Source organism: Puma concolor, chromosome C1 (assembly GCF_028749965.1).
Source record: "Puma concolor isolate L17-30 chromosome C1, mPumCon1.1.hap2, whole genome shotgun sequence".
Taxonomy (NCBI): domain Eukaryota; kingdom Metazoa; phylum Chordata; class Mammalia; order Carnivora; family Felidae; genus Puma; species Puma concolor.
The window spans coordinates 64,781,764-64,798,749 of NC_141674.1; the positions used below are offsets into that span (position 1 = coordinate 64,781,764).

Genomic DNA, 16,986 nt, shown 5'->3' on the forward strand with positions numbered 1-16,986 from the left:
ATAATCAACTTATTACCATTCAGCTGAGGAATGGAGGCACCAACCCAATTAGTCGCTGGATTTTCATGTAGGTCTCAGCTGTTGGTAGACTAGGCACTACTCAGTAGTAGCATTAGCCAGATCAGCCTTGGTATGGAGAAATTCAGCTTGTTGAGCTCAGGCCTAGTCTCCATTCTGGCCACCATAACTACTTTTTTTTTTTACCCATGGGCCCAATGAGCAAGCACTGGGATGAAAGGTTACCTGACCTCCACAGAGTATGTCATTTTGCCCAGCTGATTACTAGGAGCCTCTTCTGCCGTCAGTGCTTACAGTGAACATTTACACAGATATCTTTATAATCTGGGCCTATTCAGAAGGGATTCAGAATATAAACTGAGAAAAAGAAAATAGAGAAGAGCTCGGTAGTGAGGTGATAGTGAGAGATTATAAACTGAGTTATGCTGAGTTTGAATTCCTGCAGGGCTTTCAAGTACAAAGGGGGCATTTCTGGAACTCAGAGATTCTGAGATAGAGAAATTTGGCTGTCAATGATGTAGCAGGAATAGTGGAAACCACAGATGGGGATGAAAATACTCAGAGACAGTGCTAAATCTCAAAAGTTTGAGGGCAGAACTCTGCAGAACCACTGTAGCATGGTGTTAAAAGAGAAGCACTCAGAGAAGACAGCAAAGGGCAGGCTGAGTGCAGAAAACTTGGGGAGAGAGCAACACCACGAAGGCAGAGGAGGAAACGTTTCTAAAAGTGGGAGTCCTCAACAATTGTTCCTTAGTAAGGAGAAATAAGAAAGGCACAGGCAGAAAAATTCCATCAGACTTGGCAAACTAAGAGATCACTTGTATCAGTGAAGAAAATAGCTCCAGGGCAGTGGTGGAAGCAGAAGACAGATTCGTGGAAAGGTTCGCAAACGAATACAGGGCAGGGAAGCCTAGTCAGTGCATGCTATCTATTCATTCAAAATAATAGGCTATGAAATGAAGTAGAAAAGAACTCTATAGAGCATTTCTATATTCATGTTTAAAGGGAACAGACGATTTTGAGTTTTTAAGATGAGAAAGCTTGAACATCTTATAAAACATAAGGGAAATCACATCCATGAAAAGGAAGATTGCAGGATAAGGAGAGGTGAGTTCATTGCTAAGCAATATCCCAGAAGAAGGGATGGAGTCAGTGACTCAATCTCCAAGAAAGGGGTGAGGATAGGATGGAATGGGGAAAAAAACAGAAGTAGATGTGAAGGAAGTAAAGAAGGAAGTTAAACTGGAGACCTTCCCCCAATTTCACTTTCAGATTACAAAGCAAAATATTCCAATGACTGGAAAGTCTGAGTCAGTAGGCAGGATTGAAGAGAATCTATAGTATTGAAAGAGGGGCACCTTGGTGGCTCAGTCCTTAAGCTTCTGACTTTGGCTCAGGTCTTGATCTCACGGTTCATGGGTTCAAGCCCTGCGTTGGGTTCTGTGCTGACAGCTCAGAGCCTGGAGCCTGCTTTGGATTCTGTGTCTCCTCTCTCTCTGCCTCTCCCCCACTTGTGCTCTGTCTCTCGTAAAAATAAATAAACATTAAATATATACAGATATAGATATATAGATATATAGTATTGAAAGAGCAGTAGTGGGAAAGAGAGAGGGAAAGAAACAGAAAAATCTACTCTGATCGCTTAGTCAAATTTCACTTCCATATCGAAGTCTTCTCTGCCCCTTCCCCCGAAGGTAAGCACAATATTAATAACATTTATATAGCAATTAAAAGAAGTTTCTTTCTAAAACCCTTATTCCATAGCTTTTAAATGGCACTTGTCATTTTCTACATTTGCTATGTAGGTGTTTCATCTCTTCATGCAAGTCTTTCAAGAATGAATTTGTGACTCTTTTAAAAAGAACCCTGGGGCGCCTGGGTGGCTCAGTTGGTTGAGCGTCCAGCTTCGGCTCAGGTCATGATCTCGCGGTCTGTGAGTTCGAGCCCCGCGTCGGGCTCTGTGCTGACGGCTCAGAGCCTGGAGCCTGCTTCGAATTCTGTGTCTCCCTCTCTCTCTGCTCCTCCCCCACTCATGCTCTGTCTCTTTCTTCCAAAATAAATAAAAACATTAAAAAAAAAAAGAACCTCTTTGTATCCCTCAAAGCATCTGCTAGAGTGGGTAATGCATTAACACGGTGTTTCGGTAACAATCCTTGTATAACAAACCACACTAAACTCAATGGAAGAAAATAATTTTTTCTCAAATTATTATCTCATAGCTCTGGTGGTCAACTAGGAAGCTGTCACTTAGGGTCTCTTCAGTGGTTGCAGTCAGGAAACATCTATGTAGGCTCTGTTCCTTGTATCTCCAGAGCTTGATGTTGGCTACCAACTGGGACCTAACTGGGGCTGTCAGCCAGAATACACATACATGGCTTCTCTGTGTGGCCTGCGCTTCCTCAGGGGATGATGGCTAGGTTCCAACAGCAGGCGTCTTGAGAAAAAGAATCAGGAAGATGCTAGATCACCTTTTATGACCTGGCTTTGGAAGTCATGCAGTATTATCCTGCCACATTCTACTCATTAGGATGAATCACTAAGACCAGCCCATATTCAGGGCAGGGGAGTTTAGTTAGACTCCACCTCTTGAGGAAGGAGTGTCAAAGAATTTGCAGGATACTACATACAATAGGTGCTACTTAGATGCCTGTTTAATCATTAAACACTTTGAAAAAGGCTCAGAAGAAAAAAAAAAAAAAGACTGAGAGTGGTGCAGTCTTAAAAGGTCTGACTAGAAGTCAATAATAATGCTGAAAAGGCAATGAACCCATAAATTATGCCACCCATGGCTGTTTGTTTTACAAGTATTTGCTGTCTTTTACAATCTCCTTGTAGGATAGAGTTGGGTGTTTAGTCTATGAAGATAAAGTAAATCAGTGCTTCTCCCACTTTCATGGGTATGCAAATTTCTTGGGGATCTTGCAGATTTGGGTTCAGTGGGTCTGAGGTGGGCCCTGACTGACATTCTACATTTTTTTTAATGTTTATTTATTTATTTTTGAGAGAGAGAGAATGAGAATGCAAGCAGGAGAGGGGCAGAGAGAAAGGGAGAGAGAGAATCCCAAGAGGACTTTGGGCTGTCAGCCCAGAGGCCAACATGGGGCTCAAACTCAGGAACTGTGAAATCCATGACCTGAGCCAAAATCAAGAGTCAGATCCTTAACTGACTGAACCACCTAGGTGCCCTGGACATTCCACATTTCTAAAGGAGATGCGTGGTGATGCTGTAGCTCTGTGGACCACGCATGAATAGCAAACTAGTTGAAAGCAGTAAGGGTGACTAAGTGGCTCCTGTGATGTCTCCCTTCTCTGGCCCTAACAGACAGGGATAAGCCACCACAGGTCCTTATGTGCTTACAGGACCCTGACCTTTTGGCCAAGTGAACCCTTGATACCAGCAAGGTTAATCTGTTCTCTCACAAGACTTTCTATAACTAGAAATAAAGGAACAGAGTAATTTTCCTCTCTTTTGTGGTGAAGCACAGGATACAAGGCTCTGGTGTTACCAGTCATGTGAAAAAGCCAGTCTCCGGGAGGGATAAGGAAAGGCAGAGAAGAATATCCAGGTGCCATTCCAGTCCCTGGTGAGGCTCAGTCCAGAAACCCCTCCAAGATTTGCAAGATATTCTAATGTCCCTCCAATAAATTCCCTTCTTGGTCTAAATTTGTTCTGGTTGGGTTTCTAGCATTTGAAACTTAAAACATCCAAACTAACATGAGATGGGGGAGAAGAGGAAATGGAAATGCAGTACCCACTGTGGTTGAAGAACAAAGGAAAATTTCAGACTGGATTATTATCCAGACATCCAGGGCTTGGGGTGAGGATAGACTGTCCATTAAATCATGCTAAAGGTGTCTTTCTTTTTCCTTCTCCCTCCCTCCCTTCCTTCCTTCCTATGTTTATTTATTTATTTTGAGACAGAGAGTGCACACAATTGTGTGAGCGGAGAGAGGCAGAGAGAGAGAGAGAGAGAGAGAGAGAGAGAGAGAGAGAATCCCAAGCAGGCTCCATGCCGTCAGCAGGAGGCCTGACATGGGGCTCAATCTCACAAACCATGAGATCATAACCTGTGTCAAAATCTAGAGTCAGACGTTTAACCAGCTGAGCCACCTAGGTGCCCCTACTTTTAAAAAATGTATTTAAGTAAACTCTATACTCCATGTGGGGCTCAAACTCATAACCCCCAGATCAAGAGTCACATGCTCTTTGACTGAGCCAGGCAGGTGCCCCCTTAGAGATGTATTCCTAACAAAGTGGACAGACCATAGAGAGAGTTAAACACAAGTAAAAAGTAAGGCTCAGGGAAGAGAAGGGAACAGGTCAGTCTAGGCGTACCATGGCCAATGTTCTTTAGAGTGACCTCTGGGCTTGAGTGGAGGGTAAGAACTAAGTGGAAGTTAAGAGCTAGGTAGCCTCCTGACCAGCACAGAAAGGGTGAAATTCTCCTGTGTTTGGCATTGTATGATGTGTTTCACATTTATGACCTTACTTAATGACTCTTGGGAAAGTGTCCTACATTGCTCCCGCCAGCTGTCCCTGAAACTAGCACAGTCAGTGTATCAGATGAACATGAGTCACATCACGTGAGCCCCACCCGCTCGACCCTAGGACTGGGTATTCCACGGGCAAGTCTGGAATTCCTCTGGGGTCTCTGAGGCTGCAGGCAGCCCAGATGAAACAGTAAGCACTTCTGTATGACAGTCACCACCTTTCGATGTTTCAAGTAGGTGAATTTTTAATTTTTAACCGGTGTCTTGGTCACACCTTTATCTACATCAATCCCATATTCAAGGTCTACACAGTTAAAATAAACCAAATACTTTATAGCACAGTTCCAAAACCAAAACATTTCTGCATTAAGAAAAAAAAAAAAGACTGGTTGCTACCAAGGTGTACTGGCCACCAATTGAAAGACTTTCATATTTACACAGCAAGTGCGTGTGCAGACAGGGCAGGCAGCAATAGAAGGGTGACACCGGAGAGCACTTTCCTTGTGGCAAAGGCCGGCAGGAAAAGGATGAAGTAATGAGGCTGATTTCATAAAGCCAAAATGGATGCTGATCTCATTATTTTATAGCCATACCTTGTGGTATGTTTATAAAATATTTCTTTCACAAGTTAAAAGAGAATCTGCTACAGATGGATTTAATTTTGGTAAAATCAATGGAAAAAGTTCTATGTTAATGCAACATTTGTTGTAAAGATTCCAGAAACACACGAGTCAAAATTTCAAATTATGATTCCCACAGTAACTGTAACTCTGCTATGCAACATACATAATGGAAGAAATGTTATCAACATATACCATAGGAGAAAGTACTCAGTAAGCAGAAACAAGCTGAGTTATGCTTGTTGTGGGAATCATCATTTCCAACTAGCTGAGGATATATAAAAATTGAAACCATAAATGCATGCATTATTTTATGTATTTAATTCCAATTTTTCTTGATCCAATTTAATCAGCTTTGCATCCAAACTACATTTCCCTTTCATAAACTGCAAATGAATGTCTTTCATAATTTTAAAATCCACATCATTTGGTTTCTTTTTCTCATGCAGGCTGCCTTTGCAGAATGGCATCATCATATCCTGTCCCTCCGCTAAAAGGTCAGGCCATGTCTGCTGGGACCCATTTACCTACATTTCCTTTTCTCCCTGAAGACACCAGGGACAGGGGAAAAAAAAATACCAAAGAGAACAAGATCACATTAAGTAGCTTAGACAGGTAAATAAGTTCAACAGAAAGAGGGACGGTGGCATCATTAACTTCCCTGCTGGCATCTTCTGAGCACAAATAAAGAAAACAGTACCGCCACATATTTACAGTTTCAGAAGTGTTTAGTCATAACATTATCTCATCTGATTCTCACAACAACACTGTGAGAAAGACAAAAAGAAAACTCCTTTCGGTTGTTCAGCTCTTTGTGACTCCAGCAGAATATATTTAAGGATGTGCTTTTATGGTATAATTTAAAGTCTGGACTATTTAATTGCACTTACGATATTACCCACTTACCACATGCAGAGGATTTACTTATTATTGAAAGCAGAATATACTTTATGTAAAAAGATTATGGTTACGAGCTAAACATTTAACAGTTTAAGCTTTCTGCTTTAACTGTATTCTGAACATTCAATAATGAAACAGAAAGAAATAACTGCCCTTAGAAACTCTGCCTGGGCAAAATTAATCCTGTATATTATATCCAGTATTACATTTTCCAGTTTGGTTTTAACTAAGAAGGGCACCTTCTACTGCCTCTAAAGAGGAAGGCTGTTACTTCCCAGCGGTCTGTACCATTGGGGTAGGTTTCATTATATTCAGACTCAATTACTTTGACTCAAGATCAGTCATATTTCCTTTTGACGCGAAGCAGCTTGGTCCCACCAAGTGTTCAAGACCTTGCGTAAGTGTTTGCAGGGTGCCATGGTCAACCTTTTCTCTCTCTCTGCTACTGTGATCTGGCTAGTCTAGTGTAAGTTTGTTTTTCCCCCTCCCTATGGACAAAAGGATACCTCTCCATTTATTCAGATACAAGTTCTCCCTCTTCATTTACCTAGTACACCAATAAAAAGATCAATTAAAATGAAGGTTCAGAGCAAAGCAAATGCCTCATTACTAAGCAAAAAACCTTAATATAATTTGTTCTAACCTGAGAGGTAACAGTGTATCCTTTGCCTGTGAAAAGTATGACCATTTTGCATGTAACTAAAGTGTAATATTTTAAGTGTTAAAAGGAAAGCAAATCCTAAGGAATATTAATTTTAGGAGGTTTCACTGTGGGGAAAGAGTTCTTTTTAATGTTACCTATAATTATAAACAAGATCTTCGCAATTAATAAAGATAAAGATCTGGGTAAAAGAGATGAAATACAAGAAGGTATCCTGTGGGACACGAATACTTAACTTTCATGGTTTTTACCCCCCCATATGCAAAAAAATAGTATCTGCGGCTGATGGCAAAACACAATCTCAAAACTATTTCCAGTTATGAGACAGACAGGAAGATGACTTGTAAGCTAAAAAATCAGTGATGAAGATATGAGCTCTTGCATCTTCACAGAGATCAGAAAAGGGGTCTTCTCTGCCTTTTATGATGCATCAGTCAGACATGAAGGCAGGGAAGGAAGTGTGAATTTTTCATACCGTCCATTCACTCTATGGGATCATCTCAGAAAAAGTATAGAAAGAGCCAGTGGGCAAGGTTTCCCTTAAACAGAACTGAAACAACGTCTCTTTCAATATGGAAACTGGAGGGGAGGTAATCAATTGTAGAGTATCACAGAATGGTTAGAAATGAGAAATGATGGGGTTTGTTTCTTTTGAGCAGTCAGTAATATGAAATTCTCAAAGGTCTTAAATTTTCCAGATAAACTGACAGCAAATAAGGTCCCCCAAACTATCAGTACCATAAATGAAGGAACTAATGTTTTTATATTGACTTATAATTAAAGCTTCAGAATTCCATGAATGCTGAGAGTAAAATATTAACGTGGTAAAGAATGAACCAAAGGAAGATTTTGGGAACAAAGTAAGTGGTCCAAGAACAGAAGAACATTAAAAATCTTACTGTACATTCATAGAATGGATACCGTGCAACCATTCACAATGTGTTCTGAAGAACTTTTAAGGGTTGATAACAAATTGTAAAATGAAAACTAAAGTTACAGAATGATATATTCTATATGATCTCTAATTGGGAAAAAAATATGTATATAGAAAAAAAAGACTAGGAGAACAACACAAAAATACTGACAGAAGCTTACATCTGCTAATGAGAATGTTATGTCTTCACATTTTTTTTTTCTTTTCCAAGTGGAAAGGGAGTAAGATTAGGGGACATTTTTATTTGCAAAAGCAGCTGTTAAGTATACTCTGGTCTCTCTGTCCCATCTTTTTAATAACATGCACAACAAAAAAAGTATATTTAGAAGTTGCATTAACAATTATTTTTCTCTAAGTTATCAAATCAGTAGTTCATTCAACTTTAGTTTCCCTACACTTTTTACCCAATTCACACAAGAACAACGTATTTTTTAAAAATATAATGGCATAAAATCTTATCCACGGTGGTAGTCTTCATGCAGTCTTCTTCATACATCACATCTAGAAAATGAACTTCATATGCTTGATTCCATAAGTTTTGAAGAAAACCATTATGATGAGTGCCCACAATCCCAGAATAAAACCCCCAGGAGGATGCCAATCTTTCAGCTTTGGTTTCTGCAAAACAAAGATGACAGGGTAAATTTAACAACGATGTATAAAGCAAATACTGGTGGAAAACAGAAATTTCATAGGTTGTGTTTTAAGAGGGAGTAATTTAGCCAAATTAAATGTATTAGGATAGCAACAGTGATAAAGAATTCTAACTGGGTAAATATTTCAAAGTGGTTCTTACAAAGATCAGTTTCAAATGACATTTTGTGCCTTTAAAGAGACTTCACTGGCCACCCTACCCAGCCATCTCTCTTTCACCCAAGCTATTTGGTGGCCTAACAGTCCTTCTCATTTCAAATTTATATATCCATTAGTTTGTTGGTTTTATCTGTTTCTCCTATTAGATGATAGCTCTATGAGGGTCATGTTGCTCATATTCCTAGCACCTACCTGCCATAATGCCTGGCATGTAGAAAACGTATATATATTATACTGATTAAATCAGTGGAAAAACAAATGCCACTCAATTCCATTTGTTCTGATATTCAACAAATACTTATCTGGGGTCTAATACCTTTAGTTAGATTATGCCCTTGAGACAGAATGCTCTTTACCTCATTCTGCCTGTTTGAAACTGACTAACTGAAATGCCAACTCCTCCAGATTTTCCCACCTGATATATTCTTTTCTTTGAATCTATAGTTCTTTCTACACTTACTTCTATTTAGTAATATAATTATCTTTATCGCTTATCTCCTTGCAAACTTCCAGGGGGCAAAATCTGGCTTAGTCCATTTTATATCTCCTTGCCAATTCCCCCACCTCTCAACACCCAACCAAGTGTCTTGTATATTTCTTTGTCCAGCAAGAAAGGGGAGACCAGTCTTCCCCATTTAGTTGTCATTTCAACAGCTACATTATGTTCCTGAAATTGGAGGTCTGTGACTATGACCTTTTTATGAGTTTTACTTCCTGAACTACTAGCCAATATTGTAATGATAGTCATGATATGAGAATCATATGACATGAGGGTCATATTTTATAGTAGAATAGAGTGAAGAGAAATTGTAGTCTGAATTTTAATTTGTTCTAGTCACCATGTAAACTAGCCAAGGAAGGCTCATAAATCTCTTAGAGGTATCTGCATCTCACAGTTTGGTTTCCCATACATAACCAAGACTCCTAATGCTCTTCACTCAATCCTAAACTCAACATGTTACAAAAGGAAAGGAGGGAGGCAGGGAAGGAAGGAAGGAAGGAAGGAAGGAAGGCAGGCAGGCAAACTCAAAAATAAAACAAGTCAAATCAAGCAGAATTAACCAGTAAAGGCCATGCCAGTAATATGCTGCCACATTCTATAGTAACTTATGTTTATTATCTATGCCCTAAAATACCTGATAGTTGCCTAATGTATACATTATAAACCCATTAAAAGAATTCAAAAGAATATTTTGATACAATGAAATTTTATTTTTCATTTAATTTTATAAATGGAGAAGTTACCTATGGAAATGCCTGGTTTTCAATTAGGTGATCTTTCTGAAACTTCTTCCTTCTCTTCTGAAGTTCTCTTCCCTTAGCTTCAAGGACACTCTCACCAGGTTTTTATTCTACTTCTCTAACCATTCCTTTTCAGTCTTATTTGCTCCTTAAATTCTAGTGTTCTCTAGAGGTCTGCCTTTAGCCATTTATTCTCTCCCTTTATATAATCTCCCTGGGTGACACCTGTACCGTGGTTTTGACCTCTGCCAGCAGGCTTATGATTCACAAATTGATATCACTAACATAGAACTCTATGCTAAACGCTATGTTCATGTACAATTAACAGATATCTTTAGTTGGATATTCTCAAGGATCACAAACTTTACCATAGCTAAGAGCAAATTCATTCCTGAGTCCTTCACCCAGCTCTGTTCTTCCTTCCCTGTTTTCCACCTCTCCATCCACATGAAGGGCATCACCATGTTGCCCAAGTGATAAAGCTAAAAGTCCTTCCTAGCTCCCCTATCTCGCAGACCTTCCCATTTCCATGAGTTACTAATTCTTATAGGTTTTATCCCCATCATATTTGTCCTTTATAAGTCTTCTATTACCACTGCCACTACCTTAGTTCTAGCTCCTATCATTTCTTGTCAGGATCATTGAAATGGTGTCCTAACAGTTTCTCTTCCTCCAAGATGTCCACCTCTTTTCCATCTATCTATTGCTGCTAGACACATCTTCCTAAAATACAAATATATATTTGTATAATATGTATATATATATATATATATACATATATGTGTAAGCCTCACATGCATGCGTGTAAGTATTGTTTGTTTTAGGCACACATTACTTTTGTAATTTAAAAAATTAAATAATTTAAAAATGAGGGCTCGGTGTGGTGTGGTTCAAAGAGCATGGGATTTAGAATTAACTGCTTTGGATTCAAAGTTTACTTTTAACACTTAAGGCCTACGTTGCCTTTCAAGCCACTTCTCCACTCTGAATTTCTGAATCTACAAAATGGACATGGTAACGCGGACCTCCTAGGAATGAATGAATGCACAATTACTGCAATGATGTGTTTTCTGAACATTTACTCCATAACTACCCGATCCTACCTAGAAAAGTGATATGAAACTCAAAGTACTTTTAAGGTAACTTTCTTTTGTGTTTGTTATGAGGAATGCTGTTTGAATCAATCTAATTTTTGTTATTTTAGTTTGTACAAATTTCAATTCAAAATTAACTTGTTAAACTAATAGGAGAAATTCACCGTAATATTTTCATCTGGATGATAATGCTAGAGTTTTAATCAACGCCTAATATAAACACAACTGACAATATTGTTTACAGTGGTTATATGCTACATTCACTCTACGTCTACTCCTACTCCCAACCCACACTCCTTCCAGAAAACTTCCCAAACACAAAAATATTATAATCCAATTTTTCCTCATGTTACTTTCTACTCAAAACTCTGCAACGGTTCTGATCATATGTGACATGATGATGAAGACAGAAGTTCTTTCCCTCTAGTATCTTACAAGATGGTTAAGTCCATTGGTTCTCAAACCATTTCAGATGGCAGAGCTTTTGGAAGTCATGGTGTTCTTTGTGAAACACTATGAAAAGTCTTAATTTAATTCCAGTAGAAAATCTAGATTAGTATAAAGCATAGCTATATTAAAGATAGGTAATACAAATATCACAAGCATGTGACAATGAAAAACAAATGACTGAACTAAACATGACTGACTATGCTTGGTTTTTGTCATGTTTATTTTCTATTAGTCAAATAATTGGTAGGGGCGCCTGGGTGGCTCAGTCGGTTAAGTGTCCGACTTCAGCTCAGGTCACGATCTCACAGACTGTGAGTTCGAGCCCCGCGTCGGGCTCTGGGCTGATGGCTCAGAGCCTGGAGTCTGCTTCTGATTCTGTGTCTCCCTCTCTCTCTGCCCCTCCCCCATTCATGCTCTGTCTCTCTCTGTCCCCAAAATAAATAAACGTTAAAAAAAATTAAAAAAAAAAAAAAAAACAAATAATTGGTAATCCACACCTCAAGGGTTGAAAACACTAAACCAAAAATTATTTTTCTGTAAATTGGGACAAGATTATCATTATTAGTTATTAGTGGAAGTACATCTTTATTAAACAGTTTGCAAATGTTCCCTGGAAATTCCGTTGAAGAGCACTGACCTAGTTGGGGAGATAAGATTCACATTTTTCCTGATAACTAGGAGTCTCTGATTTATACGGTATTTATATTTTTAAATTTTTTAAAAGTTTACTTATTTTTGAGATTTTAGAAAGAGAGAGCACGAGCAGGGGAGGGGCAGAGAGAGAGGGAGGCAGAGAATCCCAAGCAGGCTCTGCACTGTCAGCATGAAGCCTGATGAGGGGCTCAAACTCATGAACCATGAGATCATGACCTAAACTGAAACCAAGAGTCAGATGCTTAACTGACTGAGCCACCAGGCACCCTATATGGTATTTACACACACACACACACACACACACACACACACACACACACACACATAGAGTTTTGTTTGTTTTAAGTAGGCTCCATACCCAATGTGGGGCTTGAACTCACAACCCGGGGATCAAGAGTTAGATACTCTACTGACTAAGCCATCCAGGTGCCCCCAGGTTAATACTTCACCACTACCCCTCCTCCTCCTTCACCACAATTTAAATTAAATAAATATTGAACTCTTAACTATAGAAGAACAGGCTATAATACAGATGACTGTTCCATAAACCAATTTAATGAATTTCAGAGCTGAAAGAGTTCAGAGGTATGAACTTTCAAGAGGTCAAAAGTACTGTAACTTTCAGGTGGTATTTAAACCAACTCATGCTTAATAAAAAAAAAAAAAAAAGTGAATACTATGTAAGCTCTATGATTAGAAATTATTAAAATAATAATCAAGTAGTTAATAGCAATCTTAGTTTTGCAGCTGTAGAAACTTTAGTTACTTTCCAATGAGATAGATTCCCTGAGGTCACAGTTGTACCATTAAATCTTAAACTTAATCAGAAACAAGTGCCAGAGAGTAGACAACTACAGCTTCTTTGGAAGTCACCATCATTTCCCCCAAGATTGGTCCAGGCAGCTATTTTGATCTGTTATTCCAAAGACTGGCTCAGAGAATTCTGGAGGCATTGCTTCCTGGTTCTTAATTTTCATTTTGGGATAATAGATGTGTCCCATATTTAGACCACTGATGCCCAGGACAGGACCAGAGAGAATCGCAAAGTGCTAGAGCTTTGAAGATAATAGTGGAGGACTAAGAAATATATGTAATCACTCCAAAATTATAATGGAAATTCTGTATTCACATTATAACACTGTACAGGTTAACCAAAGCAGCAAATCTCAGCCTTTCAAAATGGCTATTTGCAGTTGCTATACCTTTTACTATATACTCATTACATATTTTGATTAATAAAAAATGGCAAATGAATTATTAATTAAATACAACTTGGACTCTTAGCTTAACATGGCATCTGTGTAGAATCCTCCAGTGCAGCTTTTCCATATTCTCAGGAAAATACATGTTAAGACACAGAAAAAGACAAAGCACATCCTACTAAAATTCATTTAACCTCTAATGAGAAACCTCAGATAATTCCACTCTTTGAAAGTCTTAGAAACCAGGTCTACAAACAAATTAATAGTGGCCCAGTTTTTTGATTACTACCCACAATGCAAAGGATTGCTCTGCTTGGTGAAACACAGTAATTTCGTCAACTGAAAAGAGGCTTTAGCTCTCTCCCTTTTTCTACCTGCTATTGAAGAGAAATCAAGTTTATACAGTAGAAGGATGGCTTTATGAGGCAGCCAGAGTAAGGAAACTCATTCCCAACCCTCCCCCACCCCAAGGCAAACCTCTTTACCATTTAAATACAATTGCCAGTAAAGAGGGTGTCAGAAGGTAGAGGGACACTGACAAAAGTTCACTGCATCTAAGAAGTTTCAATATCTACATGAAAAGCTCTGCAGAGAAGGGAAAATACAGGAAAAATCCTTTTAGTAGTACATATTAATACAGTTTTTCCATAGAATTCATTCTTTTATTTATTTTAAATTTTTTTAACGTTTATTTATTTTTGAGACAGAGAGAGACAGAGCATGAATGGGGGAGGGTCAGAGAGAGAGGGAGACACAGAATCTGAAACAGGCTCCAGGCTCTGAGCGATCAGCACAGAGCCCGATGCAGGGCTCGAACTCACGGACCGCGAGATCATGACCTGAGCCAAAGTCGGACGCTCAACCGACTGAGCCACCCAGGCGCCCCTAGCATTCATCCTTTTAAAGTGCCCCCAAACCAGGTATATGTAGCATGTTAGCAGATGATCCTGGTTTAGTTTAGCAAAACTACATTGATGTTTGCCTGCTAGTCACGGAAACGTATAACAACTTAAGTCTTCGGATGCAGATCTGAGAAGGCATTCAAACCTAAGTAGATAGTGAGAGGCATCCACACACTCTGTTGGCACACACCAACAGCGTTCTAAGAAAAAGGAAAAAAACATAGTGAAGTCTATGAGTAAAAATACTCCCACACGTGAGAAAGAAACATCCTGAAGGTGCAGAGAACATATCTCTAAGTAAGATTTAATAGGAATGAAAAGATAGTTTTAGAAAAATTTTATTTGGCATGGACTTGATGCACAAGATACTGAAAATAAAAGAATGGTGTAAAGAGAAATATTATACAAGATACAAGGATAACAGGCTGAGATCAAAAGGGAGCCATATTAAGGACGGCTGGGTGATTCAGTGGGTTAAACATCCGACTTCAGCTCAGGTCATGATCTCATGGCTCATGAGTTTGACCCTTCCATCAGGCTCTGCACTGACAGCTCAGAGCCTGGAGCCTGCTTCAGATTCTGTGTTTCCCTCTCTCTCTGTGTCCCTTCTTCACTTGTGTTCTCTCTCTCTCTCTCTCTCTCTCTCTCTCTCCCCCAAATAAATAAATAAATAGGAGCAAAATTAAAATCTACATTGATAAGGAAATTAGTGCCCAAAGCATATTTTTAAGTCATTCACCCAACTGTGGCAGACTGATGGCAAAAAAAATGGCCCAATTCTCCATACTTCCCTTGAATCTATGCCGTTTGCAATATGTGGTGTTATATCAACTCTCACCATGAAGTAGAATCTATACCCTTTCTCCATGAATCGGCTGGCTTTGTGACATCTTTTGGCCAATGAAACACAACACAAGTAACAGTGTCCTAATTTCAAGGCTAGCCTCAAGAGGCTTTGCTTGCTTCTGCTCTCAAAACTCTGCTACCATGAGAAAAAATGAAGGCAAGTCTTCTGGAGGAAAAGAAGCAAGGCTTCTACCATGTGGAGAAAAACTCAGGTCCCCCAGATAACAACCAGCCAATTCCTAGAAGCAGAACCACCTAACCAACCCAGGACTGACCACAGATTCATAAGGGAACACAGTCGAGAACTGCCCAGCTAAATTTGGCCTAATCTGTCAACCTACAGAACTACGAGCTAAGTAAATGGTTGATATTTTAAGCTACTAAATTTTAGAATGGTTTATTATGCCTCAAAAGCTATGGAATACATCCACTGAGGTGATAATGTGGAAGGAAACACCCTGATCCCTTATTATCATAAGAAAATAAAGTTCCCATCTACATACTTGTGGCTTCAGGTTTCTGCAACAATGGTATAAGTAAGAACAGCATAAAGGGCAGCTAATCAACCCCTTGTCCACCATGAACTTTACTTAGGTGGGGGAGGTCTGTCAAGATGATCTCCTCTGACCCTCCTGGAATGAGACATCTAGCCCCCATAACTCATCTAACTTTCAAAAAGGGCTTCAATCAGCATTTGTCACACCTGAAAAATTATCTAGAGCCAGACTCTGATGAAGCTATCCAGGAAAAATATCGGTCTTCTACAGGTAAATTTCATGAATGTTCTTTGCACACTCTCCCACATTTAAGGGAGCTGTAGTGATGCTGTTCCAGGTCTCTCTTAAGATCTTCATGGAAAGAAACTGACTCCATTTGCCACCATGCCAGGAACTGCTCTCCAGGAAATGAAGTAGGGGAACCCAGACTAATTCACCCAACTTCCTCCTCTTAACTGCAACCTAGATCTGAAGTCTAGTTCCTTTCCTTTTGAAGTTAGTAATGAGTGTTACCCAGATGTTGCCCCACTGCGGGGGAAATGAACATCTCCCAGGATTCTGATGCACCTTACTCATGCTAAATTTGCAATACAATTAATCTAATTTAGGATAATTAAAGATGTTTTATTTTTAACTATAGTATTTTCTAATATAAAGTTGACCGTGTTTTCCCTTAACTATTACTTTAGTTTTCTGTGACAAGAATATCCACTATTTACATTAGTAGTTAATATTGTTCTGGAATTTCCAGCCAATCTAGACATAATTTCTAGTAAGGAGAAGTAAATTTTCATTTGCAAATATTATGATTAGATAGCAACTAACTCTATAAACTCAACTCGTAATTACAAAGAATAAAGAGCTCAGATTTGAGATAAATATAAAAAAGAATACCCTTTCAATATGCTAGCAAAAATGAGTCAAAAAACAGAGCAGAAAAAAATTTCATTCACAACAGCAATAAAAAAGCATAAAATAACAGAAACAGCCATAGCATGAGATGTAAGGTAAACAATCCAAATTACCCTATAAAGATAAGTAAACAGTCCTGAATATCAAAAAGGGTATAATAAAGCTAATTTATAATGTTGTTCTCATGCAAAATAGAAAGATCAATAAAACAGGATAGAAAGCAGGCAATCAGCCCAGTAGCCAAGAGGTTAGTACATGTTAAAAGAACTATCATAAATCAGTGGGCAAGAAGATATTCTTACTGGTGCTCTGGATTAACATTTGGAAAAAAAATCAGTTTTATTTCTAGCCCAACACTAGAAACCAAAATACACTTTACATGGTTGAGAATTAGATGTAAAAATATTAGTTGTAGAAAAACATTTTTGTTACTTTCCTTTGTAAAGTGGCACCTAAGGGACACATCCTAATGGTAGCTGTTAACAGTACCAGTGCAGAGCAGTGACAGACGAACTCATTGTGGAGAGCTGAACACAGGAGTCCAAGGGCCTGCCAGCAGACTCAGAAAGAGCTTCTTGGAAAAGCTGGGCTTTGAACAACGTGTCACATTTGGGTTGGTGGAGGGAAAATCATGGTGATGAGAAAGGCCAGGCATTGGGGAAGGGGAGAAGGAAGGTGACGTCTACTCTACAAAGGGTGGAGATTTACATCTATTTGTTTCCTGCTGACCCCCCAGGACCCTGGTAATTG

The 16,986-nt window shown here is 38.9% G+C and overlaps 1 protein-coding gene across 4 annotated transcripts in view; it reads right to left on the reverse strand.

Moving 5' to 3' along the window:
• PIGK (phosphatidylinositol glycan anchor biosynthesis class K) overlaps nucleotides 1-16,986 on the reverse strand; it is a 170,823-nt gene that overhangs the window by 42,560 nt on the left and 111,277 nt on the right. Inside the window, exon 11 of one of the 4 annotated variants that reach the window (XM_025934950.2) lies at nucleotides 4,729-8,242. The exons of the other annotated variants lie outside the window; for them this stretch is intronic. Within the exon in view, the coding sequence (XP_025790735.1) occupies nucleotides 8,126-8,242 (117 nt within the window). The 3' untranslated portion in view covers nucleotides 4,729-8,125. Of the gene's footprint in view, nucleotides 1-4,728; nucleotides 8,243-16,986 lie in introns of those variants that run through there. 4 annotated transcript variants of the gene reach the window in all.